This window comes from Oscarella lobularis, chromosome 2, assembly GCF_947507565.1.
Source record: "Oscarella lobularis chromosome 2, ooOscLobu1.1, whole genome shotgun sequence".
NCBI classification, from domain to species: Eukaryota; Metazoa; Porifera; class Homoscleromorpha; order Homosclerophorida; family Oscarellidae; genus Oscarella; species Oscarella lobularis.
Window position 1 is genome coordinate 1,319,233 of NC_089176.1, and position 20,605 is coordinate 1,339,837.

The window sequence follows — 20,605 nt, forward strand, 5'->3', positions numbered from 1 at the left end:
CATTACGACAGGAAATTTTATCATATACAAATACGCACCCGCCACCCTAAACAGCGAATGGCCACACACGGCGCCGCGCTTGCGCATACTGTACTTGACGGCTGCGTCTCAACTCAACGAACGCTCAAGATTCTGGTTCTGTGTGCTACAACGTTGAGTTATAGTGGGCATCGTCAACTGCCCACAATTGGTATGAAGAACCGTCTTTGTGAGGTAAGGAACTTGAAATGAATGACTAGCATGAGCCATAGTGCAACAACTCGTAGTTGCACCTTACTTGTATGTCACAGGACGCTACAACTTGCATGAACAACGGTATTATAACTATACAAGGTGACTGCAAGCCATACATAGCAAGGTGTTACGCCGTTACGTTACGATCGAACCAGGAAGTACCCCAACAGACAAGAATACCGTTTCCTTTAAAACTGCGCGCATAGTTATTGCTGCTCTTATCTATGGCAAATGCTTAAGCTAGAAGGGCTACTGACTTCTTTTTCTGCAGTTTATACGAATGACGGCGATTCACGTGATCTGGCTAGCATTCATCGCTTGCGCTGCGGAGGCGAAGGGTATTTTGGGTCAACCAGTTGCACGTGAACTCTCCCGCTAACTCTACTTTTTGAATATAGTTCGTATGTTTATAACTGCAGACGAGCCATTTTACGCCTCATCCAATGTGATCGTTACTACGATCAAGTGCGCCACCCGGTCTAAGTTCTCTCCTTGCTCAATTAAGTGGAGGCAACTGAACGAAGCAAAGGCGTACAACGGTATCATCTTGTCTAACACCACAACGACCAACTCGGGCAATTCAAGCTGCCTGTCGACCCTAACGCTTAGAATACGCGTACATTCTGATGCTCCACCAAATCCCCTTCCTTCGTTTCAATGTCAGTTGAATGGGGAGAATAAAGGCGATATTTCAGCGATTAGCAGAGCCGTGCAGCCAAAGCAGTACGGTAAGTCAAGTTCTTCCCGATTCTGAAGTCGCCGTTCTAAACTAATTCCTAAATATTTTAGTTCAACTTCTTTCATCCCAATCAGAAGTCACAGGCTTTCTCAGAAACAACGTGACCATCCGCTGCCCGCTCGCAAATCATCTTCCTCCAACCGCCATTGGCTCCATGTTTGTCCATTGGTGGCACTTGAATTCGTTGCGGAAGAACGTGTCAAGCATCGTCGATTCCTTTAGCTTGACGCTGTCAATCTACAACATCACGACCGCTGACGAAGGCTGGTATGAATGTCGTCCTATTGGGTATGGCAATACGAGAACGGCTGAGAACAGCTCTTGGGTGCGTGTTATTGTGAAAGGTATATACTTCATAAGTGCTCCCCTATAATCTGTCCTGACTTAATTTTTGTAGGTCGGCCAGACGCTCCGGTACATTTCCGTATAGCCTCCAGCAGCAACTGCTCGAAGCAGCCGATGGAATTCGTGTGGGATGAGCCTCGAAGCAGCGTTTCTGAGATCGAGGTTAATTGCTCATTCCGTCAGTTCATCACTCCCTATCATTCAACCCACGTCTTCATACATGCAACGTCTGGCGGTGGACACTGCAAGATTCGGTTCCGTAATCCGGCGGGACCTGGCTATTACAGCCATTCCATTCCCGTGTGCGTGCTAAAAGGTTAAACAAATTGTCGTACTTGTTTTATCTTAGACAGTACCGTTTGACTCTAGCAGGGAGAATAAGAAAGCACGTTGAAATTATAACTGGAATCCTGGGAACTTTGACAATCATCGCCGGTGGAATGATATTATTCTTCTTCTGTGGGGGCCGCCGTTTCCTCGGTGTCATCTCTTTCAAATGTCAGCCTACACAATCTGAAGTACTGACCGAAGCTCAGCACAAAAGGAAGGACTCGGATCAATCACAGTCTTTGGTGCAAGTTCCGCGCCAGAAGTTGGAAGAAATTCTGACTGTCTGCAAAGAGACCAACAGGTGCGTACAGGAAGTTCTGGATAAGGACACCGCCGAGGCTGACAACATGAACGCGGTCAATGAGGTGCAATGCGCGTCGTCAACAGCAAACAGCCATCGTGAGGTAAGTTTGCCTGCAGCAGGACGTCTGCACGAGCAAATACTGTAGTAATTGGGGTCACTTCAGGCTCAGGAAAAAAACGGTAAAAGCAGTGTGGAGGAAGAGATGGAGAAGAAAGGAGGAAAGGAAAGCTTGGTGTGAAGAAAGCGGGACCTAATTCGATGTCAGCTGCTGCTTGCTTTCGTCTTTTGATTGTCTCGTTGTTTGTTTGTTTGCTCTGTTGTCAGCTGTCGCTTTTCTGTGTCTTCATGGGCCGGGCCGTCTCTACGTGCGTCTGTATTTCCCGTGTGTCGACTGTCGGGGTCGCGCGTTAGCACGACTCGCGCTGGGATCATGGGACAGTCCTCCCTCGAATTCTTTTTAGCCTCCGAAGGAACATGGAATTAGGCCTTGGATTTGACATTCTCACCGACGAAGTATCTTGGAAAAATGGCTGCTAGGGATCGAGCGAGCGGCGAGCGAAAGAGGTTAGAAGGAGGCTCCGGCCAGGTTCTACACCGCGTCTAGCTCCTGTCTAATGAGTTACAACGCCTAGAGCATAGGCAGAACGTCTTCCGGAAATACGGCGTTTGACTTTCCGGGGTCAAACAACCGATTTTCCTCTAATTTGTCTAGGAGGTCAGGTACACGACTGGCTAGCGAAGCTGCATGCTCACTCCAGCGGAGGAAAGAGGGAGAGGGAGACGCACTCTGCCAAAAGAAAAAATAACAAATTCGTGCTCGTCCTCCATTTTCTTAATTAAGACTACGTACTACTATTCCTAGGAAATTTTTCCGCTCTGACCTTGAGAACAATGTACAACGGGAAAATCGACCGCCGTCGTCTCCGGCGAATTGCCGCATAAACAAAGCACCCATTCATAGGCGTGGCGATCTCTCTGTATATAAACGGTAGCCAGGCTTCGAAAGCTTCAGTGAATCAAACACGAGCCACGCCGATCTTCAACCGTCACAGGACTACTCCACTACTCCACGCAAACTGAAACGATGGAATCGAGCACAGGTACACTAGAACACTAGAGTTGCTTACGAACACAGCCTTGATCGATTGCATTTCATTTAGAAGTCAACAAGTCTGATATTCCGCTGACTTTGCCCGATGTGCATTGGTTTCCCGGCATGGAATTAGGCTTTGGATTTGACGTTCTCACCGGCGAAGTAAAACCGTCGCCTTTTAAAATGGCAGAAAGCAAAGCAGAAAAAGTTTCAAGGTACAGCACGAGAATATTAGCTAATTAAGTAATCCATTGCGTTCTAAACTAGCTCATCGCAAAGTTCCGAAGAAACGTTCTCTTTTGTCGAGTCGGCGCAGGACATTGAAAAAGAAATAAGCGTCTCGACCAGCCTTTCATTCGGACTGGGATGCTTCAGTTCGAGTTTGTCAGCAGAGATATCTAACCACGTCAAAGTGTCTGAAAACACCGTAACCGCTATTCGTAAGAAAACGGTGAAGTCCGATTCGTACGAAATGTTGAGCGTTTTGGATCTGAAAGAGGAGGCCAAGTCGCTGTTGGAGCAAAACAACGCGACGGAGTTTCGCAATCGCTATGGCGATTACTTCGTCGCCGGGATGAAACGAGGATCGTCCTTTCGCGCGTATTATCGTTGCAGCGCTTCTAGCAGTGAAGAAATGTCAAAGGTGAAGGCAAGCCTAAAAGCCAGTTACAATGCCGCGAGTGCGGAGAACGAAACGGACGCAAGTGACGAATCAAAAAAGATCAATCGCTCTATATCGGTGAGCTACACCATGTACGGTGTCGAAGGAACTTACAAGTCATCCGTTTCGACGCTCGAAGACGTCAACAAAGCTCTCGATTATTTCTCTTCGAATGACAAAGGGGCTCCGCTTGTGGCGATTCTTAGGCACTACGCCTTCCTGAATTTGGGGCTTCGGGCTCAAGTTCCTCTCGATCCGTTGGGGTTTCAGCACGTGAAGGAAATATCCCACCACGTTCTCGAATTGGAACAAAGGCTGAAATCGCCGCTGACTCTCGCCGTTCGAAAACAGATTCAAGCGTATCTGAACGAATTTACCAGATTCAAGCACGCTTTGGCGACAGACGCCGGGGCGTCGAAGCGCAACGACCTTTTGAAAGAGTATGAAGAAATTTCCGAATCCCTCAGGGAGGTACGACGTCGCAGCAAATTTCTTTCTATGGTTGGGTCCTCGGACCAACCGGAAGCAAAAGAGTACGGAAGTTGGGTCCGATGCGGCTTCCATCCTGAAAACCCTGGCCTACATGTGTCAGAACAAATCAAACGAGAAATTCAAAGTGTCACCGTTGACGGCTGCCCTAAAGATCACAACACCAAAACTCCGCTCTATTTTTTTGATCCCGAAAAGATCGTTGTCGGATGGGACCTTAATCTGAGTGGCAAAGGCCGCGAGCGCTACTGGACAGTTACAGGGACATTTCTTCTCAAGGACGAAGTGAAAATCAATCTTAGAGGAAACGAAGGCGTTGTCAAACTAATCGTCTTCTTTGTAAATCGTTGCGATTTTCCATCAGAAGAGAATGAAGAAGAAACTGAAGAAAAAGCGTAACAAGGTGGAGGAAATAGTCGAATGAATCTGAGCTGCTAGGATTTATGATGTCGTTTGCTTTGTTCGTCAAATTTGTCTGTTCTTTGCACCTGTGACTGTGCGTGTTTGTCTTATGTTTAACTGCTCCGTTTCTAGTACATCTAGTAGATCTAGCAGCTGTATTATGAGCAAATAAATGGTATTCGCTCACCTTGTTGATATTTCACCCAGCATATATGTTTTCACCGACTGGAAAGTAGGTCCTGGCATAAGCTAATTCTAAATTTTTCCCCCAATGTCAATTCATTATTCGACCTGTTGTTTTCAAACTGAAAATGCAAGTTATTTCTTCCCCAGCCTAATGTGCGTACGTACGGGAATCATTCGATCGATCGATTGAAGGCTCCAGAATGTACCTACCTGAGTCCTAGCACTGGGACTCCTACTTCCACTGGAACTGCCCGCCAGGCCGGGGCTTTATCGCTGGACTTCCACAATTACTATACAGTAGAGTCACTTCGCAGCGAACCTTGGACGTACGTCTGTCAGACACCTAATTATTCTTCGTCCTCGGCTTCTTGTGGGTCGGTAGCGTGTAGACTGTATTGCATGAGCTCATATTCATGACGTCACAGGGACGTGCGCATGGGTGGCAAAAAAGTCTTGGGGGTTTGGGTGGCATGCGCTGTTCACTCGCACGCGCTAGCAGCGGCTTATTCGCTTACTGCCATGTCTTCGCAACGCTTTTCCTCCTACTTTTTCGCTCTCGAAGACGAAGCTAAGAGTCGCTACTTGGAGAAACTCGCCATCATCGGTCCCGACGTTGACGATCCGTACGTGATAGATTCAGCTGCAACGAGTGACGCTTGGCCTTCCATCGAATTTCCTGACGTCTACAACTATCTTATCAACACCCCAAGCCTGTACACGAAAGAATCGCTGAAGGCGTACAAAAGTCTTGACGGGTACAAGTTTTTCACGGCTGGGTGGGTAACAGACGTTCGTGTAGCGAAGCCATCAAAATACGTCGTCCTCGGTAAGGTTGGACATTCTCAAGCAGTTAACGCTCCGTATTTACGCACTTGGGTGGGAGCCGAAGAGAATGGAACCGTCTTATGTGCCCACTGCACGTGCATGGCAGGATTGGGTGAAGCGTGCTCGCATGTGGCGGCTCTGCTATTTGCTGCCATTTATACAGCAGAAAGGGCAAATAATGCGTCGTGTACGTCAGTACCATGTCGGTGGGCTGATCTATCTGGAAAAGCGGCTCCCTTCGCTCCAACAGCCGAAATCGATTTTGTCCCTCCGAAGAAGAAGATGAATCTCTCTGCGAGTAGCGCTGATGCAGGAAGCAGCAGCAGCAGCAGCGCAACTGCGCCAAGGACTAAGGCAGTGGCCTGTTCCGCTCCGACGAACGACGAATTAGAAAGCTTCTACGAAAACTTGTCGAAGTGCGGGCAAGGCAAGTCAGTCATACTTTCGCTGCAGCCAAACTATTGGGATGCTTTTCTCGAAACGGATCAGCCCATGATCCTGACAGATTTATATGACGATTCATTAGCTACCCTTTCTTATTCCGAGATTTTGGAAGCGAGCGAAGATGTTTTTAGCAAAATCGTTGTTTCCGAATCTCAATCGAGAACAATCGAAGAACAGACCAAAGGACAAGCTAGGAGTCGTCTATGGTTTCGTCATCGCGCTGGCCGTGTTACTGCGTCGAATTTCAAGGCTGCGGCGCGCACAGACTCGGAAAGTGGCAGGCCATCAATTTCATTGATCAAGCGTATTTGCTATCCTGAGAGCTACAAATTCTTTAGTGAAGCCACCTCGTGGGGTTCTAGCAAGGAAGCAACGGCTCTTCAAGCGTACGAAAAGGTGCGGAAACGCGAACATCGCAATTTGAGGTTGAAACCATGCGGACTTATTGTTCGACCTCAATTTCCTCAACTTGGCGCTACACCCGACAGCTTAGTATGCTGCGACTGCTGCGGTGAAGGAGTGGTAGAGGTGAAATGTCCTGTTCGATGCAAGGAGCAATCATTAACTGAAGCTGCTCGCCAGCCGGACTTCTGCCTGAAGGGAAGTGATGGTCTTTTTGCTCTTGCAAGAGATCACGCCTACTATTATCAAATCCAATTGCAAATGCTGCTGTCTTCGTCAGAATATTGCGATTTCGTTGTTTGGACACCGAGTTGTTTCTTTGTGGAAAGGGTTGTCATTGACAACGATTTTCTCTCGAGGGAGCTACTGAAAGTTAAACTTTTTTATCGATGTGGCATTTTACCGGAGTTACTTGCAAAATATTACACCAGGCAGACAGCGCAATGCGTTCCAAAGAACGAGACTGGGCGTCCAACGTGGTGCTTCTGCAGAAGAGAAGAAGAGGACGGAAGAGAAATGATTGGTTGCGACAACAGCAACTGCATTATTCAGTGGTTCCACACGGAATGCCTCCGGATCACTAAAGTTCCGAAAGGTAAATGGCTCTGTCCTGAGTGTAGAAAAAATAGAAGTGCTGAAAAGAAGAAATAAATCGTTCAATCAATGACTAGGTACAATAGAGTCACAGCAATTGCATAAAGCACTACCTATTACAGCAATTTTGTCTAGGGTTGTCATTCCAGAATCGTCCGAACACTTCTTTATAAGTCTAATTGGTACTGTAGAAGAGAGGAGGGTGTACTTTCGTCGGAGCAATGATATGATTCTTTCCACATGTATTCTCACTCGAGAAAGCTGCCTGGCAAAGTCGACTTCTTCCTTTGGTAATTGATTGCGTCTCTTAGTAAAAGGAGGAGTTTTCAGCGTTGCTCCGTATGAAGCTACTGCTTGTGAAATGTTAAATCCACGATCAGCCATAATCATGTCACCATGCAAGAGGTTAGACAAAATGCCACAATTTTCAGTAAGATGTTTATCAGACGTTCTACCGCCCCATCCTTGAGAGATAAATGAAATGGCGCCAGAGGGACACAGGGCAATCAAAAATTTCACGGTTTGATGATGCTTGTAATTAGAGTATGACTGCGCCTTTGCCTTTAGGTCAGAAGCTCGTTCCGTAAAAACCTCAAAGCAATCAATTACTGCTACACACCGGGAAAAGTGACGTCGAAATTCGAGCGGCATTGTCTTGCGTACAGCGTCTCTTGTCGGCCATTGAACGAGTGGTTTCAGTCGTATGTACATGATGTCAATCCATTTGGTGAAATACCGGGAAAACGTCGGTTGACTGACGTTTAGTCGGTAAGCCAAATCTTGATCCATTAAATTAAGCCTCAACTTGCATAAAACAGCTACAAATTGATGAAACATTGGCACGACCGAAGAATCGGCATCATCAACCCCTCCCACAACCAATCTGTACACTGCTTGAAGATGACCGAAGGACGGCAACCCGGTGTAAAATTTTACTCGTCCATCGTCTCCATGCAAACGCTCTTCGGAAAATTCTGAGATGGAAGACTCTCGCATAGTGTGCAGTTGTGTTTGAAGTTTACCACATTCCTTCGCGTCCGCACCACCTATATCGGTTTGGCAAGCACGCGTGTCACAGTCAGGCGTAATAGCCTCTACCGTTCCCCCTAATTGAAGTAGAGTACGAGCTGCGGACGAAGCCTCTTCGGCGGCCTTTACAGCAGCCTCTCTGGCACCGTCAATTCTCTCCTCTCGCTTTTTTCGCGCTTCTTCCGCCTTTCGTGCTTGTTTTTCTTTCAAGAAAACTTCGTTTTTAACGCGGGTACTATGCTTCATTGAATGACGAGAATAATAAACCAATTGCGACTGTTTCGCCCTCTTGTCAGGGCTCGACAGGAACGAGAATATGGAAGGGACGTAATCTGGCGACTTGGGATCGCGTGACCTTTTTCCCGAGACAAAGTGAGACGAGCATACGTAGGAAAATTCGTTAGGGCGCCAATCTTTTCGTCGAATCGCTGCTATCCACCGTTCCCGGCTCTCTGTACCCTCGGGAGGAAACCGGTAAAAGCTTATCGAAGATCCTCGCACAAAGCGGTTCGCGCAACCTATCGCGCAACAGCTTTTGACCATGTTAGACCTTGCCACCCAAAAGTGCTCGAGACGCGCATCACATGACCTCCTGACGTCACATGAATATGATCTATTGCGTGGCCATTTGCATTCAAGAGATCCGGGACAGCGGAGTACGAGCCTCTCTCTCTCCCGTGGAGCCATCGGAGCCATCCAGGCGAGTAGCCCTCGTCGAAATCGGCCCGTGCTATCTTCTTCTCTGTGATTGAAGGTCGAACGCCGCCATCACCCGTCCTACAGATCCTCGTAGGATAAATCCAGCACACGCCTTTCCAGCCTTCAGCCTATCTCTTCTACAGAACATGAAGAAGGTCCAGTCGATGGTCCAGTCGACGGTTCAGTCGACGACGCAGGGAAGCGCGCTGATCAAAAGGATCGCCTACCCTTTCGTTGCTTGGAAGAACGACGCTGAGGAGACATCATGACGCACGCCAGTTCGAGACGGATAGCTACAGGAGAGCGAGCGGAGGCTTTCGATCCTCCGCCATCTTGGGTAGACTTGTAGATGCGTTTACTACACGGTACAAGTCAATCTACTCGTTTCTGAGCAATTATTACTGGAATCTGAAGGAGAATCAGTCGTCCCTGGGAAAGCGCTACTCATGCGAATCGCCACGGGGAGAGCTCTTGACATTAATTAAATTCCTCAGCCATCATGGAAACTGGCGTATGGCTGTCGGCGAGCGAGAGGGAGATGGCTTCTCCTGCCCGAAGGCGTACTGTAGTCCTCTGTAGACCGAACGGCGCGACGGGAGATTAGTTGAACCAGAGATTTCTGGTTGAACAATACTATGTTTTCTTACATATGCGTGCATTAGGCACGCCGCAAACAACAGAGGCTCCACAAGCAAATTCGGAAATCTCGTCGCTGAGAAGCGCTGGTCAAGCGACTCGCTGCGGCGGGGAGACGACGATCCTTTTTCTCAGCCATCGTGGAAACTGGCGTATGGCTGTCGGCGAGCGAGAAGGAGGAGATATGGCTTCTCCTGCCCGAAGGCGTGGTCCGAACGGCGCGACGGGAGAATCAGTTGAACCGGAGATGTCTGGTTGAACATTATGTATGCGCGCGACTTCACAAGCAGATCCGGACTTCGCAATCTGTCAGGCTTCGATGGAACATCTGTCTGTTGATTGGTGGGCGTGCCACAGGAGCCTACATATAAACGATAGGAAGGGCTTGAAAGCTTCAGTCGAAAACGAGGCAAGCGAGTCACACAGTCAGGCGATCTGCAACCGTTACAGGACTAATCCAAGCTATGACAATGGAACCAAACCCAGGCAAGTATTATATAGTTTCAATGTCGCGGCCTCTCGAATTCTTTTTAGCCTCCGAAGTAACATCCGATATTCCGCTGACTTTGCCCGATGTGCATTGGTTTCCCGGCATGGAATTAGGCCTTGGATTTGACGTTCTCACCGGCGAAGTAAAACCGTCGCCTTTTAAAATGGCAAAATGTAAAGCAGCAAAAGTTCCAAGGTGCAGCACTACTACTAGCCCACTCTCTCTCCTAAAATAAGGAAGTATGCATGCGTAATCCATTGTGTTCTAAACTAGCTCATCGCAAAGTTCCGAAGAAACGTTCACTTTTGTCGAGTCGGCACAGGACATCGAAAAAGAAATAAGCGTCTCAACCAGCCTTTCATTCGGACTGGGATCCTTCAGTTCGAGTTTGTCAGCAGAGATATCTAACCACGTCAAAGTGTCTCAAAACACCGTATCCGCTATTCGTAAGAAAACGGTGAAGTCCGATTCGTACGAAATGTTGGGCGTTTTGGATCTGAAAGAGGAGGCCAAGTCGCTGTTAAACAATGCGACGGAGTTTCGCAATCGCTATGGCGATTACTTCGTCGCCGGGATGAAAAGAGGATCGTCCTTTCGTGCTTATTATCGTTGCAGCGCTTCTAGCAGTGAAGAAATGTCAAAGGTGAAGACAAGCGTAAAAGCCAGTTACAATGCCGTGAGTGTGGAGAACAAAATGGACGTAAGTGACGAATCAAAAAAGAGCAATCGCTCTATATCGGTGAGCTACACCATGTACGGTGTCGAAGGAACGTACAAATCATCCGTTTCGACGCTCGAAGACGTCAACAAAGCTCTCGATTATTTCTCTTCGAATGAGAAAGGGGCTCCGCTTGTGGCGATTCTCAGGCACTACGCCTTCCTGAATTTGGGGCTTCCGGCCCAAGTTCCTGTCGATCCGTTGGGGTTTCAGCACGTGAAGGAAATATCCCACCACGTTCTCGAATTGGAACAAAGGCTGAAATCGCCGCTGACTCTCGCCGTTCGAAAACAGATTCAAGCGTATCTGAACGAATTTACCAGATTCAAGCACGCTTTGGCGACAGACGCCGGGGCGTCGAAGCGCAACGACCTTTTGAAAGAGTATGAAGAAATTTCCGAATCCCTCAGGGAGGTACGACGTCGCAGCAAATTTCTTTCTATAGTTGGATCCGCTGACCAACCGGAAGAAAAACAGTACGGAAATTGGGTCCGATGCGGCTTCCATCCTGACAGCCCCAGTATACATGTATCAAAACAAATCAAAAGTGAAGTTCAAGGTCTCACAATTGAAGGATGGCCTAAAGATCACCATACTTTTACTCCGCTCTATTTTTTCGATCCCGAAAAGATAATCGTTGGATGGGACATTGATCAGAGCGGAAAAGGCCAAAATCGCTACTGGACAGTCACTGGCAAATTTCTTCTGAAAGACGAAGTGAAAATCAATCTTATCGGAAGCGCTGGCCTTGTCAAACTAACCGTTTTCTTCGTAAATCGTTGCGATTTTCCATCTGAAGAAAATGAAGAAGAAGCGTGAACAAGGTGGCCGGAAACCTACAATGTTGTTGAACAATTCTGAGCTGCAGGCTAGGATTTCTATCTATGATGTCGTTCGCTTTGCTCGTCAAATTTTCGTCTGTTCTTTGCACCCGTGACCGTGCGTACGTGTTTGTCGTAGGTTTTTACTGCTCCATTTCTAGCAGCTGTAGATATATGCATGAGCAAATAAATGCTATTCGCTCACCTTGTTCATATTTCACCCAGCATATCTACTTTCACCGACTGGAGGTCCTGGCGTTAGCTAAATCCAAAAGTTTTTCTCCATATCAATTCATTCGACCTGTTGTTTTTCAAACCGTCTATGTTCAAACTGAAAATGCAAGTTATTTCTTCCCAGCCTAATGTGCGTACGGGGATCGTTCGATCGATTGAAGGCTCCAGGCATGTACCTACCTAGCACGGCTTACCCTTCTCGCGCGGAACCATTCAGGCGAGCAGCTCAACCTAATGCTTTCTGCCGCCGGCGATTCAAGACGCATTTCTACCGTGACAGATCCTCGGTAGGTAGTCTACATGCAGGTCAAAAAGAATCGGCTCTCGGATGCTGAGCTTCCTTTTGCCGCGTTCTTATCACGTGTAGAAGAGGAAGGAGAACGGGTCTTCGAATCGGCGCGAGTGAGCGGAGTGTGAGCGGTGCATCTTTTAGCTCCGACCGCCATCTTGGAAATGGCTAAAGGTGTAGGAAGCGAAGGTTAGAAGGATCCGGTTCGATCCAGGCTCTATGTCATCGCGTCTCCTGTCTAATGAGCTCAACGTCTAGAACATGCCTAGACGTAGACTAGAGCAGGACGTCTTCAGGAAATACGGCGGATTATTTTCCGAGGTCAAGCCACGATGCCGATTTTCCTCTGTCTGGGCGGGGTGAATTCTGTCTAACTAGTTTTGGTGCCCGTGCTTCGCACGGGAAAATAGATACCACAGCATAGTGTGTGTGTTGGTGGCGAAGCACGGGCAAAGAGATACTGCTATATGTAGTGTGAGTGTTGGTGGCCTCATATTATCTCTGGTGGCGGTACCCGCGATGAGCTCTATTGTGTGTTTAGTTCAATTTCCCGGGCTTATTGGCATGTGTATTTGAGTAAAGATAGGCTGACGCAAGCAGATCGTATTTTGGACCATAAGAATCAAAGATCGAAACCCCATCTTTCATTCTTACGATCCTAAATATTAGAGATTGATTCTTAAGGTCCTAAATATCAATTTCTAATGTTTAGCAAAATGCGTATTTAGCTTTCGAGAAAGCCAGTGTACGAAATGAAAGCAAGCACGTCACAATAGATTTAATTAATAAGCGGAAACACATCGCATCAGAGAGCACCAACAGCGGAAGTATTTCCCAATAGACCATATTCTATAGACCCACCATGGCTGGGTCTACGCAACGGGATAGGGTCTATTGAGATACGTTCCGCATGACCAAAAGTTCCACCGTTCAAGAGATTAGAGAAGTGACTGACGTATAAAGCATGAATGGTACTGTATAAACGGAATGCTCGACTCCATATGCGAGGTTTTTGGGCCCACTTATAGAGTACGTCATACGCCGTGAGGTTTCTGGAGAATGGCTCATTTGTCGCCCGATCTTTTGCACGTTATTGTGGTACAAAGGAGGCCGTAGCGTGTGTCAACTGGCCTCCCTTTTAATTAAGGCACACAATTCAGAGCGCGTGGTGACATAATGAATGAAGAAAAACGCACCAGGGTCGGTGCCGGGGAAATAGTTACATGTACTCTACATGCACATATGCATGCACGGGGAAATAGATACATGTACTCTACATGCCTTGCAGCGCGAGTGTTGATCGTCCTACCGTATATGTGTACATTATCTATGGTGGGGGCGCCCGCGATAAGCTCTATGGTGACGTGCTTAGTACACTTTTCCGGGCTTGCTCGCATGTGTTCATGTGAGTAAAGATAAGCAGACGTAAGCTGATCGCGAGCAGAATGCTCGCTGTAAAGCAAGAAAGCAAGTTGCGTATACCGTACTCGCGCGATTAGAGCCCCACTCTCGATTGGAGCCCCTCTCGTATAGTGCCCCCCTTTCTCGATGAGTTGAAAAATTAAAGCCCCATCTCGAATACTGCCCCGGGCTGTATTTGAGGTTACAGCAGATACGTCGGAGACAGACAGCAGCGATACAGACAATGAATAGTGTGCTTTCCAATTGAAATTGCAAGCTTGTCGTAGGTAATGTAGCTTGTCAGCGTATACTGAATGAAATAATAAAGCCCCATTTCGATTAGAGCCCCAGTCTCAATTATAGCCCCAAGCTCGAGTTGAAACAATAGAGTCCCAGTGGTTCTAATCGCGCGAGTACGGTATATAGCTTGCGAGCAAGCCAGTGTAAGGCAATTGAGGGTACATAGCGCGCCTGCCCTCCAGTTCAGGTTTTTGGGCTCACGTATAGATTACGTCATACGCCGTGAAGTTTTTTGGCGAATGGCTCAATATTTGGCGAATGGCTCGATATTTCTACGCTCTTGCGGTGAAAAATAAGGCGTAGTGTATGTCAACCAACCTCCCTTTTAGGGAACACAATTCAGAGTGCGTGGTGCCGTATGACGTCATAATGAAGACAAAAGCACCAGGGATTGTGCACTCCATAAGTCCGCATAAGGTGCCCGTGCTTCGCACGGGGAAATAGCCACCGCAGTGTCGTGCACGTATTGGTAGTCCCATATTATCTATAACACCGGTGATCACAGTTACCCTGTGATCAAAGATACCCTGTGATCACACATAACCGGCGATTACAGTTACACTGTGATCACAGTTACCCTGTGATCACAGATACCTCGTTATTCCAGTTACCTTGTCATTACAGTTACAGATACCCTGGTATTATAGTTACCCTGTGATCAAAGTTACACAATCTCCGTGTGATCACATTTTCCTTGTGATCACAATTTTTCTGTGATCACATTTTCCTTGTGATCACAATTTTCCTGTCATCACATTTTCCCTGTCATCACAGATACCCTTTTGATCACAGACGCCCTTGTGATCACAGATGATTTTGTGATGACAGATTTTCTGTGATCACAGATATTTAAAGTTGTCCTGTGATCACAGTTACCCTGTGATCTTCACAGCTACCCGTGTGATCACAGTTACCCTGTGATCACAGATACACCCGTGTGAGTTACCCTGTAATCTGTAATCACAGATACCCCTGTGATCACAGTTACCCTGTGATCACAGATACACCCGTGTGAGTTACCCTGTAATCTGTAATCACAGATACCCCTGTGATCACAGTTACCCTGTGTTCACAGATACCCCTGTGATCACAGTTACCCTGTGTCCACAGATACCCCTGTAATCACAGTTACCATGTGATCACAGAAACCCTGTGATCCTGTTATACGCCTGTGATCACAGTGATCACAGATACCCTATGATCAGAGATACCCTATGATCAGAGATGCCCTGTGATTTCAGTTACCCGATGATCACAGTTACCCTGTGATAACGCAGGTACCCCAAAGATCACAGATGCTCCCTGTGATCCTGTACATCTACCCTGTGATCACAGATAACCCTGTGTTCACAGATACCCTGTGATCACAGACCCTAAGAGAGTCAAAGATGAGGCCCTGATCTCTCTTATTTAGCCTACATAGCTTGCCTTTCCAAAAACCTCACATTTAGATTCTGTGAGGTTTTGGCGAATGGCTCAAACGTTATTGCGCGATACTTGCACGTTATTGCGGTGCAAAATAAGGCGTAGCGTGTGTCTACTGGCCCCTCCTTTCAAGGCACACAATTCAGAGTGCTTTGTGCCGTATGACGTCATAATGAAGACAAAAGCACCAGACATTGTGCACCCCATAAGGGAGCGCCCGATGTCGTCTGAGAAAAAAGAGATAGCCAGTCATCTCCGCGCGGATCGCCGGAGATGTTTGCGCCGCAAGAGAGTGCGGTAGAAGGCGCAGCGAATGAGCCTTAGTGATTTTAACAAAAGGTTCTGACGTCATTCAAGATGGCCGCCGCTCTTAGTAGTATAGATTGGGGTCAATTGACAAAACGATGCATTTGTGTTTCGATATAGCTAGCAGCTAGCAGACTCGTGCATGTTAGTACATATTTACGGGATAATATTTTGATGGTCGCCTCACATAATGCTGATTCACTTGCCTCCTCCTCAGAGAGACGGTGCGTGAGCGGTGCGTGTATGACTCAATATGAGACAACCTATCAAAAATGCGTCTAGACCAGTAGAGCGCGTGTTGTCTAGGTACAAGGGGGAAAATCGACCGCCGTTTCCGGCGAATTGCCTCATGAACTGTGCACTCATATGTAATCTGTCTGTTTTTCTTTCGTTGATAGGTTTAGTGACCTCTGTATATAAACGGTAGCCAGACTTCGAAAGCTTCAGTCAAACACGAGCTACACGCAGATCGCTAACCGTCACAGGACTACTCCACTACTCCATGCAAACTGAAACGATGGAATCGAGCACAGGTACACTAGAACACTAGAGTTGCTTACGAACACAGCCTTGATTGATTGCATTTCATTTAGAAATCAACAAGTCTGATATTCCGCTGACTTTGCCCGATGTGCATTGGTTTCCCGGCATGGAATTAGGCTTTGGATTTGACGTTCTCACCGGCGAAGTAAAACCGTCGCCTTTTGAAAAGATTGTCATCGGCGAATCAAGATCTTCGCCTATTCAAGTAGCAGTGGGTTCGAGGTGCAGCACTAGAAGTCAAACGCCTATATGTGTGTAAGGTGCGATTTCATTTAGCTCATCGAAAAGTACCCAAGAAACGTTTGGTTTTGTCGAGTCGTCGCAGGACGTCGAAAAAGAGCTCAGCGTCTCCACCAGTCTGTCATTCGGACTCGGATCCTTCAGTGCGAGCTTTTCGACAGAAATATCTCACCACGTCAAATTCTCTCATCACGCCGTCACCGCCATTCGCAAGAAAACCGTGACCTCGGACTCCTACGAAATGCTGGCCGATTTCGATCTGAAAGAAGAGGCCAAAGCGCTGTTGAAGCAAAAGGACATGAAGGCATTTCGCAAACTCTATGGCGACTATTTCGTTGCCGGGCTGAAACGAGGATCGTCCTTTCGCGCTTATTATCGCTGCAACGCCTCCAGCAAGGAAGAACTGTGGAAAGTTAAGGCGAGCTTGGAAGCTAGTTATCTGAGTGCAACTTTGAAGAACGAAACGGACGTCAGCGACGGATCAAAAAGCAGCAGCAGCTCCATATCGTCGAGCTACACCATGTCCGGTGTAGAAGGGACGTACCAACCGTCTGCTTCGACGCTGGAAGATGTTGACAAAGGTCTCGAACACGTCAACAAAGCTCTCGAATATTTCTCGGCGAACGAGAAAGGAGCTCCTTTCCTCGCAATTCTTAGGCACTACGCCTTCCTGAATCCGGAAGTCGAGGCCTGCGTTCCCGTCACTCCGACTGCGTTTCAAGAGATGAAGGAAATAGCGCAGCACGTTTTCGAATTGGAGCAAATGTTGAAGTCTTCGCTGACGCCCGCCGTTCAAAAAAACGTTCAAGACTATTTGAACACGTTTGCCAGAAACAGGCACGCCTTGGCAATCGACGAGTCTAAGAGAGCGACTCTTTTGAAGAAGTTTAGAGAAATTACTGATTCTCTTGGAAACGTGCGACTTCGCAGAAAATTTCTCTCTATGGTTGGGGCCGCCGAACAACCGGATGAAAAAGAGTACGGAGATACGGTCCAATGCGGCTTTTTTCCAAAGAGCCCTTTGCCAGAGCAAATCAAAGCAGACATTCAAGGGTTCACACTTGAAGTCCAAGATAAAAATCAGAATGCTTCCAATCCGCTCTATTTCTTCGATCCTGAGAAGATCGTCGTTGGATGGAGAGTTCATCAGAGCGGCAAGGGCAAAGATCGCAACTGGACAGTCACGGGCAGATTTCTTCTGAAAGACGAAGTGAAAATCAATGTCGTCGGCGAAGGTGTGGTCAAACTAAGCGTTTGGTGCGTGAATCGTTCCGATTACCCACAAGAAGCCGAGGACGAAGAATAATTAGGTGTCTGACGTATATGTCCAAGGTTCGCTGCGAAATGACCCTACTAGTAGTCTATAGTCGTGTTGTAGCCTTTCATCAATATCTACATGTATGTAGTCCTGTATTGCATGGAGCATGGATTGTCTGTAACAAATAAACGATGCACTAAGAGATCCGGGGCTATAGACAGTGGAGCATGGCGGAGTCACTCTTCTAGGCGAGTAGTCCTCGTCGACATTGGCCCTTGCTATCTTTCTCTCTGTAGGATGTGATTGAAGGTCAAAACGCCGCCATCACCCGTCCTACGCGGGATAAATTCAGCACAGGCATTTCCAGCCTTCTTCTAGAACACGAAGATGGTCCAGTCGACGGTCCATTCGACGACGCAAGGAAGAGCTGATCAAACGGATCGCCTACAGTACAGGTGAGCGAACGCCTTCCTCCGCCATTTTGAATGGACGTGTCCCGTAGACTACAAAGTTTCTGACGGCGAAACGACACTGAACGGCGAGAAGAGATGGAGCGATCGATTCCAATTCAAGGGACGCCATTTCTACGCTACAGCTAGAATGGCTTCTCAGCTCAAACATCTTGTTTTCGAACAACGAACTCGAATTCGCCATCTGTCAAAAAATACGCTTCTAACGAAGTGAACGGTCGCAAGTGAGTTTAGAGTAATTGAATTTTAGCTTTAATTAATTAACCAATCATCGTTGTTGCGTAGGATTCTTGTCATTCTTGAGGCTGACGTCATTCAGGCAACCATGCATCTGGCAACGAGACCATTGCTTCTCTACCGGCTGCAGTGCCTAGTAACCCACTGGCGGCTGTGCAGTGTGCGCGATCCTCAAATAAAAGTTTTGTACGGTACATGTGACGGATGACAATGGGTTTGGGCGCTAAAGACTTGGCCTTTTAGGTTTGCTTATATTGTCTACGTTTGGATTCTTTCTGTGGTTCTCTAATTGATATTATTCTTATAGCGTCTCAGGTTGGAAAAGTTTTTTAACAAATTCAATATTGGTTAATGGCGATACGTATTACGTTTCTTATTATATATAATATATAACGTTGACTCGAAACACACAGTGCTAACTTTTTATAGAAGTTCTATAGGCTTGTGTTGTCATCCTATTACTGTAGAATCATTATTACATATGGCTAAGAGAACTGACTGCAAGAAGGTTGTGGGCATTGCTATTTATGAGGAAATGGGGCATTTTTATTGTAAAGCCATCAGTACATATTCTACTGTACGTCGAAATTTGGGTGTTGGCTGCCTTTGGGGGCGCCTTTGGGGGCGCCTTTGGGATTTTGTGCTATTGATTTCTATTGCCAAGATAAAGCGTAACCATGGAGAACGACGAACAGATGTCCCGTCTCTCCACGCAGACGCTGGACCGCACGTGAGGTCACGGTGCAGCAGAATTCACAGGTTTTCTATCTATGAGTTTTCACACTTTCTCTATGCTCGCTAGGTCTGTCTGTGCGACATTGACTTGTCCAGCTTGAGAATCGACGAGAGCGGAGCTCTTTGCGCGCGCGCCCACGCGAACACTGGCTTCAATCGCAGCGGATCCAGACCGGGGGAGCTGGCGCCATCACGTGAGATTCCACAACTCCATAAAAGGACAGTTCCCACGATTCACGCGAGTTCACACCCTCTCTAATTCCTTATTTTGCGCGTGATCGCAGACGGTGCGTCATTCTCGGCTGAAGCGTTCAACGGAGCGGACGGTCTTGCAATCGTCCGCTCTCTCGCAAAGGCGCCACGCCAACGCTGCTCTTCCTTCGCGGGGCAGCCGAGAAAAGGCATACCGCCGCGAGGCGGGCCTCCGAAGAGCCAATGATCGACGGAGGAGGGGATAGCGGAGCCGACCGGTAAGTGAAGGCCAGATTACGCGATTTCGCAGAGGTAACTGTGCGCTTTCTCTCTTGCAGCGATTCCCGTGCAGTCCTTTGCGAAGGACTGCGCCCCGGCGAAGGAAGAAACGGCGCCGCGTGGCATGCGCGTCGGTAAGTCGCGTCGCGTAAACGCGCTTCTATCCAATCAACTAATCGTGCTTTTTTCGTAGATCGTAGCGCTGTGCGGACGATCGACGCGCCGAACGTGCTCGGACTCGGCTCCATCGTCGCTCGTCACCTGTAAGTAACACGACTCGGAGATGTCACATTTGGACGTGTAAAATTAAATCTCTCGTTTCTCCACAGCTGTCAAACGCCTGCCGCACGTGCCAAGCCAAGTGACGTAGACGAAGGAAAGCTAACCGGATGCGATGTGACGTAGACGAAGAGGTAGCAAGGGAAGACACGCCTTGGAGGTTTTGTGCGTAATATACGGGTCCCTGTGGTGTAGGCGTACACATACAGTAAGGGCGGGGTTCTCTGTCACATCACAACCTAAGCGATTGCACGTTGCCGCCGTCGAAGGGCCCGGGTCGTAGCGCACAGGGGGCGGGAGGGCGCTCGTGTGCCTGACGGCGGCGGTTAACAGCATGATGCTTAATCCTTCACACTCTTACCACATGTACACCTATATATTTGACCCCGCACGCATGTACGCCTCCGTGAAATAGTTTGTAGATTTTTCATACTAATATTAATGTCAAATATCAAAATTAAATACAGCTAAAAATCAAACAATTATGTGAGTGGCAGAGAACGTAGTGGGGACTGCATTATTGACCTGCGCCGGCGCGCAGCTTACCCTTGCGTATGCATAACTACGATAGTCATGCACGGGTCCACGCATCTCTTGCATTAAGGTTTAGGGCGGCTGTCAGTAGGTAGGGCGGTTCCCAATTTGCTCTAAGGTGAGAGAGCAGGAGATAGGTTATAGTGTAGTTAGGCCTGACCCCAACATACTGTAGCTGGCAGCCGCCACCCACATTAGACCATTTTCTCAATGGATTTTTGAGGTAATCTAGGTTGATTAGAATATAGGATAAATTTCTAGGTCAATGGATTTACGAGGTACTCTAGGTTTTAAATTTTTAAACCACGTAGCTAATTCATAATTTAGATCAATGGATTTACGAGGTACTCTAGGTTTTAATTTTTTTAAACCACGTAGCTAATCCAAAATTAGATCAATGGATTTACGAGGTACTCTAGGTTTTAAATTTTTTAAACCACGG

The 20,605-nt window shown here is 47.5% G+C and overlaps 6 protein-coding genes and 3 long non-coding RNA genes across 14 annotated transcripts; 7 read left to right on the top strand and 2 right to left on the bottom strand.

Moving 5' to 3' along the window:
• The first annotated feature begins 42 nt into the window (after positions 1-42).
• On the top strand, positions 43-2,316 carry LOC136200248 (uncharacterized). 2 transcript variants are annotated; one of them, XM_065990601.1, is made up of 7 exons: positions 43-213; positions 506-572; positions 633-962; positions 1,024-1,317; positions 1,371-1,634; positions 1,688-2,052; positions 2,116-2,316. In XM_065990601.1, exons 1-7 carry the CDS (start codon positions 58-60, stop codon positions 2,188-2,190), a joined length of 1,551 nt encoding a protein of 516 aa, XP_065846673.1. In that variant the 5' UTR covers positions 43-57; the 3' UTR covers positions 2,191-2,316. The 2 variants fall into 2 exon arrangements, with proteins under 2 accessions (XP_065846673.1, XP_065846674.1); XM_065990602.1 differs by having other exon boundaries at positions 1,691-2,052.
• Positions 2,317-2,406: 90 nt separating this feature from the next.
• LOC136200249 (uncharacterized) lies at positions 2,407-4,761 on the top strand. The gene is made up of 3 exons (XM_065990603.1): positions 2,407-3,052; positions 3,113-3,260; positions 3,313-4,761. Exons 1-3 carry the CDS (start codon positions 3,037-3,039, stop codon positions 4,592-4,594), a joined length of 1,446 nt encoding a protein of 481 aa, XP_065846675.1. The 5' UTR covers positions 2,407-3,036; the 3' UTR covers positions 4,595-4,761.
• On the bottom strand, positions 4,505-5,166 carry LOC136200252 (uncharacterized). Its single transcript, XR_010673323.1, has 5 exons — positions 5,114-5,166; positions 4,994-5,056; positions 4,889-4,931; positions 4,785-4,836; positions 4,505-4,734 (listed from the first exon to the last, which is right to left on the bottom strand). It is a non-coding gene; the product is annotated as an uncharacterized lncRNA (long non-coding RNA).
• Positions 5,167-5,226: 60 nt separating this feature from the next.
• Positions 5,227-7,293, top strand: LOC136183345 (uncharacterized). Its single transcript, XM_065969948.1, has 2 exons — positions 5,227-7,125; positions 7,184-7,293. The coding sequence occupies exon 1, from the start codon at positions 5,303-5,305 to the stop codon at positions 7,103-7,105; it is 1,803 nt and encodes a 600-aa protein (XP_065826020.1). The 5' UTR covers positions 5,227-5,302; the 3' UTR covers positions 7,106-7,125; positions 7,184-7,293.
• On the bottom strand, positions 7,093-8,689 carry LOC136183346 (uncharacterized). Its single transcript, XM_065969949.1, has one exon. It carries the CDS (start codon positions 8,618-8,620, stop codon positions 7,115-7,117), a length of 1,506 nt encoding a protein of 501 aa, XP_065826021.1. The 5' UTR covers positions 8,621-8,689; the 3' UTR covers positions 7,093-7,114.
• Positions 8,690-8,736: 47 nt separating this feature from the next.
• On the top strand, positions 8,737-11,636 carry LOC136200363 (uncharacterized). Of its 2 annotated transcripts, none has more exons than XM_065990750.1 (4): positions 8,737-8,866; positions 8,920-9,898; positions 9,947-10,097; positions 10,176-11,636. In XM_065990750.1, exons 2-4 carry the CDS (start codon positions 9,877-9,879, stop codon positions 11,437-11,439), a joined length of 1,437 nt encoding a protein of 478 aa, XP_065846822.1. In that variant the 5' UTR covers positions 8,737-8,866; positions 8,920-9,876; the 3' UTR covers positions 11,440-11,636. The 2 variants fall into 2 exon arrangements, with proteins under 2 accessions (XP_065846822.1, XP_065846823.1); XM_065990751.1 differs by having other exon boundaries at positions 8,759-8,777; positions 8,832-9,898.
• A 214-nt stretch (positions 11,637-11,850) lies between these two features.
• On the top strand, positions 11,851-17,639 carry LOC136200330 (uncharacterized). Of its 4 annotated transcripts, XM_065990709.1 has the most exons (7): positions 11,857-11,962; positions 12,043-12,153; positions 12,223-12,285; positions 15,614-15,702; positions 15,795-15,929; positions 15,990-16,161; positions 16,216-17,639. In XM_065990709.1, exons 5-7 carry the CDS (start codon positions 15,899-15,901, stop codon positions 17,483-17,485), a joined length of 1,473 nt encoding a protein of 490 aa, XP_065846781.1. In that variant the 5' UTR covers positions 11,857-11,962; positions 12,043-12,153; positions 12,223-12,285; positions 15,614-15,702; positions 15,795-15,898; the 3' UTR covers positions 17,486-17,639. The 4 variants fall into 4 exon arrangements, with proteins under 4 accessions (XP_065846779.1, XP_065846778.1, XP_065846780.1 ...); XM_065990707.1 differs by having other exon boundaries at positions 11,851-12,153; XM_065990706.1 differs by having other exon boundaries at positions 11,851-12,285.
• Positions 17,640-17,739: 100 nt separating this feature from the next.
• On the top strand, positions 17,740-18,582 carry LOC136200311 (uncharacterized). The gene is made up of 4 exons (XR_010673341.1): positions 17,740-17,892; positions 17,940-18,131; positions 18,193-18,387; positions 18,452-18,582. It is a non-coding gene; the product is annotated as an uncharacterized lncRNA (long non-coding RNA).
• Positions 18,583-19,208: 626 nt separating this feature from the next.
• LOC136200246 (uncharacterized) lies at positions 19,209-20,512 on the top strand. The gene is made up of 4 exons (XR_010673319.1): positions 19,209-19,349; positions 19,410-19,484; positions 19,544-19,613; positions 19,680-20,512. It is a non-coding gene; the product is annotated as an uncharacterized lncRNA (long non-coding RNA).
• Positions 20,513-20,605: the final 93 nt, after the last annotated feature.